This window comes from Lactuca virosa, chromosome 6, assembly GCF_052849685.1.
Source record: "Lactuca virosa cultivar CGN04683 chromosome 6, Lactuca_virosa_CGN04683_v6, whole genome shotgun sequence".
Taxonomy (NCBI): domain Eukaryota; kingdom Viridiplantae; phylum Streptophyta; class Magnoliopsida; order Asterales; family Asteraceae; genus Lactuca; species Lactuca virosa.
This window is the reverse complement of record NC_136431.1, coordinates 9,109,676-9,115,674: the sequence shown is the minus strand read 5'-3', so window position 1 is coordinate 9,115,674 and position 5,999 is coordinate 9,109,676. Positions and strand designations below refer to the sequence as shown.

The following is a 5,999-nucleotide window of genomic DNA, read 5'->3' as shown; positions in this document are numbered from 1 at the left end:
ACAACGTTCTTTTTGATAAATCGGACTCGGCATTTAGAAATATAAATCTAAAACTTATGCAGAAGATCTTCAGATGGACAGCAAAGAAGAAAAAACTATTGTTTGTCAACAAAAGAAAACATATATATATATATATATATATATATATATATATATATATATATATATATATATATATATATATATATATATATATATATATATATATATTGTTTGTCAACAAAAGAAGACATATACAATAACTTTCCATATTCACAAAGACCTTTCTATGTTCTGGACATTTGACATTTGTTCCTACTTTAACCATATTTTCTAAGTAGCTACACCTTTTTGTTGTTTGATGACGTTTACCTAATTGATGGGGAGAAATCTCTTTTAAGGCTTGAGTTTTCTTCTACCATCATATACATGGTGCTTAGTAAAACTAAAAACACAAAATTCACTAATTCCCAACATGTGTAATATTAGTAATATACATTAATTAATACTTGTTTCTCTTTCAGACTCTTAGATGAATCGTCTCATTCTACCATGGTAAAAAAATCGGGCCAACATTTTAATCTAGTTCTCAGGATTGGGACTGTACTACTGTTCTACAAACTCATTGGACTTCCATGAATGATTAAATGAGCTCAAGAACATGACAATCTTATTCCTTTGAACTAAATAACTTCATTTTTGTTGTTTCTTTCCGGTCTCTAGTCTGTCTAAGATGTTCATCTCAACTTCATTGAAACAGTCCAGCCCAAAATCATGAACTCCAAAATCTTGACAATCAAATAGCCACGTAGCACAATCATCCCACGAACTAAAGTTATTGAAGTTTTGTGCAGTGTTTGGTAACTCCCAAGTCGTTGTATCAACTAGTGGAGGCTCATCATCACCTAGAAGGTAGCTTAACAACATTTCATCTTCACAAAGGCTATCAAACAATTTATGTGGTTCATCACTCAAAGTTAAACAATTTTCAGGTGGTGAGAAGCTTGAGTTCTCCTCCGAGTTTCCTGTAGCGTTGATGCTTTCGAGCTGTGGTGAAAGGCTGTTATTTTCAGATTCTGAGGAGTGTTCTCCTGGACAAGATGAGGTCTTTGTGTCTGGAGATTCCTTTTCAAGTGGTTCGTGAGTGACAGGATCAATTCCTCTTTTTATGAGTTTTTTCTTGATATGAGTGTTCCAATGATTCTTAATCTCGTTATCCGTTCGTCCTGGTAATCTTGCTGCGATTTTAGACCACCTAACAAACAATCAAATAATAAAGAAATTTAGTGAATACTGTATGATACAGAAAAATTAAAACGAGTTATTTCCACTTTCATTTCATTTTTTTTGTTTGCTGAGATTTTATTTTCATAACATGAAAGATTACCCGACCCACAAGTTAAGATGAAGTTCGCTTCAAAATTCAATGAAGAAAACGAAAGGAACATCTTATGTATTACTTTTGTGGAAATAAACGTTAAAGGTTATGTGAATTATGACTTCTACATAATTGCTCATTTATTTAAATAGATTGAAAATTAGACCAATAAAATTAGGCACTAAAATACCTCGTCGTTGCTTTACTATGAAACATGTCGGCCATAAACCATATTTATTTGATTGGTATGACTTATATTTTGATATTTAATTTATTTGATCACTTTTGTTTTTAATAAGATACTTTTGTCTTTATAAAATTCGTATATAGACAGAACGGGTGGTCTTAAACAACCAAAAACGAATTTATTTAAAACATAAGATACGATAATCAAATTCTAAAAAGATTTGAGAATGGAGTATGTAATTTTAAAAAAGATTGAGAATTTCTTTTTGTTGGAGTGAGTGAGTCCAACGACGACCTACCGATTTCCGAGACGAGCATGGAGATCAATAACCAGTTGTTCTTCAGACTCAGTGAGTAGGCCACGCTTCAAGTCAGGACGAAGGTAGTTGGTCCACCGGAGACGACAGCTCTTCCCACACCGGCGGAGGCCTGCGAGCTTAGGGACAGCACGCCAACAACATTGGCCGCTGGTTAGTATAAAGTTGATGAGTTTATTATCTTCCTCCGCCGTCCACGGCCCTTTCTTCACCCCTAGTTTATCACAGCACGGCTGTCTTCCCATCGTTAAGCACCACCAATCACCAGCGGAAAAATAAAAATACTTGACAATCTTAATGCTATTAAATCCCGATGCTTATAATGTGGAAACCCTTCAAAACAAACTTATCCAGGTTTACGCCACCACCAACCTATATATATAGTCGCTGGAGAGATATAGAGAGAGAAGGTAGAGGGCCCACCATTGATCCATGAAAGATACTGGTGAACTGCCACTTGGGTTGGGTGTGAGTGATGAGGTGAATAGGAATGATGGGTGACAAGAGACATAAAAGGCCACATAAGAGTCCTCAAAATATATATTTTAAAATTATCAGTTTACACCCATGACTTTAATAAAACTGATAATTTCTAGCATGCCTATTTTAAACGAATATGATACAACAACCTAGATATGTGACCAGAAACTCAGAAAGAATCCGTTGAACTGCAGTAGACTTATATGTGGCATTATTTTTGAATGGCGGATACTCGAAGTTAATTTGTGTAATTCGAATTCGTATCAACTCCATCCTAACATGTCTCATACTATACCTGGATATCATCATTATGTAGTCTTAATAATGTTTGACTTATAAGTATGGAGTGTATTATACAAAGAGATCATCAGTAAGCCATCTTCATCATTTTTGAGTTATATGTATATATGTAACTGATTCGAACCAACTACTGAGATATTCGAGACCAACTCAAAAAATACTCAAAATTGACTCGGTTGAAGTAAATTCGAGCTCGAGCTCGAGCTCAAGCTACTAGAGTACATTATCGAGTCAAGCTCAAATATTAGAATACTTTGCTCGTGAAACTCACGAGCTTAATCCAGCAGGGTTATACAATTATACTTACATATTTACCCTTTGTTATATATATATATATATATATATATATATATATATATATATATATATATATATATATATATATATATATATATATATATATATATATGAGACCAACATATAAACAAGTACAACTCATAGAAGTATAAAACCATATAAAAATAACAATGTTCATTTTTGAAATAAGATAGTTGGTTTAGAGAGAAAAGCAACTTCGCAGCACAACCATATCTTCGTCGCGACGCGTCATCGTAATAGCTCAAAACCCCATGTCTTATGTTTTGGACCCTATTTAAAGGCTCTAACTCAACCTCTGTCTCTCAGAGAGTAGAAACCCTAGCCCACTATCCATCCTTCTTCATGTTTTGGTGTTTGTGATGTGATCCTTAAAGAAGAAGCTCGTGAAGTTTCCACTTTCTTGTCACTTCAAAATCCACTATAAGTTATAAAGTTTGGATCTTTAGGGTTGAATGCTTCTAGATCTAGGTTTTTAGCATGATCTGGTCCATTTATGGTTGAGTGGCTTAGAGTTTGCAAAAAATCCAAGTTACTAGTTGTTTTGGATGGTTTTCTTGACTCATTAAGTTGAGTGGAGTGCATGCTCAATCCCCCTTGGAGCCATGCAAGAATGTCCTTGACATTTTTCCTTAATTATAGGTCTAGGGTTAGTGTTGGCTATGTTAGAGGTTTGGTTATGGATAAAGTTGGAAACATTATCCATTAAGAACCTTATTTAATAGATTTTAGAAAGTTGTAGCCTATGGCTTAAAGGATTAAACACTTAATGGAATACGTGATTCTTCCCAAAAGACGCCATATGAGCATGGCACGGTCGCAACATGAAGGTTGGTATGGCCTCACGTGTATTTTGCCATGTAGTGGTTTCGTCGCGACTAAAGACTAGTTATAACACATGGTTGCGTTGAGGAGACTGCTTTTAAGATTGTGGTTGCTAGATTCATGTGAGTTTTTTTGACTATACTACGTGTGACATTAGATGTCTTTGTGTGGTAGATAGATTGTATGACTGATGTGAGACTATATTGGGACTATAGCAATTGAATGTGAGACTCTGGTGGGACTAATGCAATTGTATGTGAGACTATAGTGGGATTATAACAATTATATGTGAGACTATAGAAATTGTATATGGTACTATAACAATCGTATGTAAGACTATAGTAAGACTATATCATTTGTAAGTGTATGCATTGCATGTGTAATGCAATATGTGGTATATTAGGGAACTCACTAAGCTTTTTAGTTACATTTTGAAGTTAACTGTTTTAAGGTTGTTTTGGTGAGAAAGGAAGGGCATTGCGTACTCGCATTTGGTTGACTATGTTTTGGAGACTTCCACAATACCCAGAAGGGAACTAGGTTTTTTATGATGATTGAAACAAATGGATATTTATGTTCTTTTTATATAAATGGTTTTTGAGTTGTTCTTAATAATATTTTTAAAAGAAAATTTGGTTTGAAAATTTAGGACGTAACAAGTTGTTATCAAAACCTTGGGTTGAGGGATTTAGACTAATGTGAGCATGTGTCTGAACTCAAACAAATTTCTATGAGATTTTTCTAAAGAAATCAAAAAGACATTTTTATAAAAGAACGAAAGTTGCAATGCAAACAATCAGTCAGAACTCGAGAAGGAAAGTGATTCCTAGTATACCCATATTGTTTTTTGATGTTATTTATGCACTTAATAGATATGCATGTTAGAATGTAGGCTAAAGATCAATTTCCTCGAAGGTCTTGACTCAGACACTACAAAACTTAGACTGATCACTTTCCTCGAAGGACTTATCATGATCATCCAAACCTTAAGCACTTCCCCCCGAAGGGCTTGTCATCTTCAAGAAGCTCTAACATTATACACTAATAACTTCTTTGAACTTAAAACACTACTAATGTGGGCTAATATGAACTCTAACCTCTTTGAACATCTACATTCCATACCAAAAACCTCTACTTAGTTTATATTTCAAGTATCACTTAGTAATACCTATATTATACTATTTTTACTTTAGTGTCGTTACAACAATCAGTTCATAAACTGATTTACCTCTCTTATACCCATTCCTTTGAAAGGTTAATAATACTTTTTAAAGAAACCCTTATTAGTTTTCAGGGATATAAAATACTCATTCTAACGATTTTTTTATATTTTTCTATGAATATCCCAATTTGACAATAAAAATAAATTAATATTCTAAATCTGTAAAGATGGTCACTAACACCTAGACACAATTAGGATCATTACTTGGAAAAAAAATATATGTTAAACTATACTACTTTATCTTAACTTATTCCAAGAGCTCATGCTAATTTCAATTTTCTAGAATTAATTATACCTTTTACAAGATGGTTATTTCAAACATCCATCTTACTGAACCAATATAGAAAAATTCCAATTCCATCCAACTTGGGAAGGGAATCATGATAAGGCCTTTTGCAGAGAAGAAACTCTATATTCTTACCAAGTTCTAGACTAAAACTTCATGCAATTTGGAGTTTGCTATATTTAAAGATGAAATTTACAAAATGACTAATGTGATTAGTGGGTTTTCAGGACCAGTTTTATTGGATGAAAAATCTAAACATTTGTAGAAAAACCTATATCAAACCCGTTGTATACATGAAAATAAACATCCATTCCTTTTCAAGGTCATAAATTTCATACAATCTGTACATCCAATTGATTTTATATGATTTTTATAAAACATGAGGTATATTCATGAAATCACAATACCATCATGTTTAAGTTCCATCTTTTTCCAACTCAATAAGCACTTAACTATTAAGATTATATCCATAAATTCCAATAAGATATAGGTTCTAAACATCCATATTTATAGGTGTAATAATAGTATCGTAATCAATTAAGAGCTTGTCTAATAATCAATATATAAACCACACTTCTTCACTTATGATCATTAGAAGGAATTCATGTTGGTCTTCAGTCCAAACCGATTAAGAACTTATTACTGACTAAAATGAGATGGAACATGCAATACCACTCAACCACCATGAAGTGGTGGTGAAATGGTGATGTA

The 5,999-nt window shown here is 33.2% G+C and overlaps 1 protein-coding gene across 1 annotated transcript; it reads right to left on the bottom strand.

Annotated features, from left to right (window-relative positions):
- Positions 1-250: 250 nt before the first annotated feature.
- On the bottom strand, positions 251-2,215 carry LOC145119534 (MYB-like transcription factor ODO1). Its single transcript, XM_079055200.1, has 2 exons — positions 1,843-2,215; positions 251-1,234 (listed from the first exon to the last, which is right to left on the bottom strand). The coding sequence occupies exons 1-2, from the start codon at positions 2,103-2,105 to the stop codon at positions 673-675; spliced, it is 825 nt and encodes a 274-aa protein (XP_078911326.1). The 5' UTR covers positions 2,106-2,215; the 3' UTR covers positions 251-672.
- Positions 2,216-5,999: the final 3,784 nt, after the last annotated feature.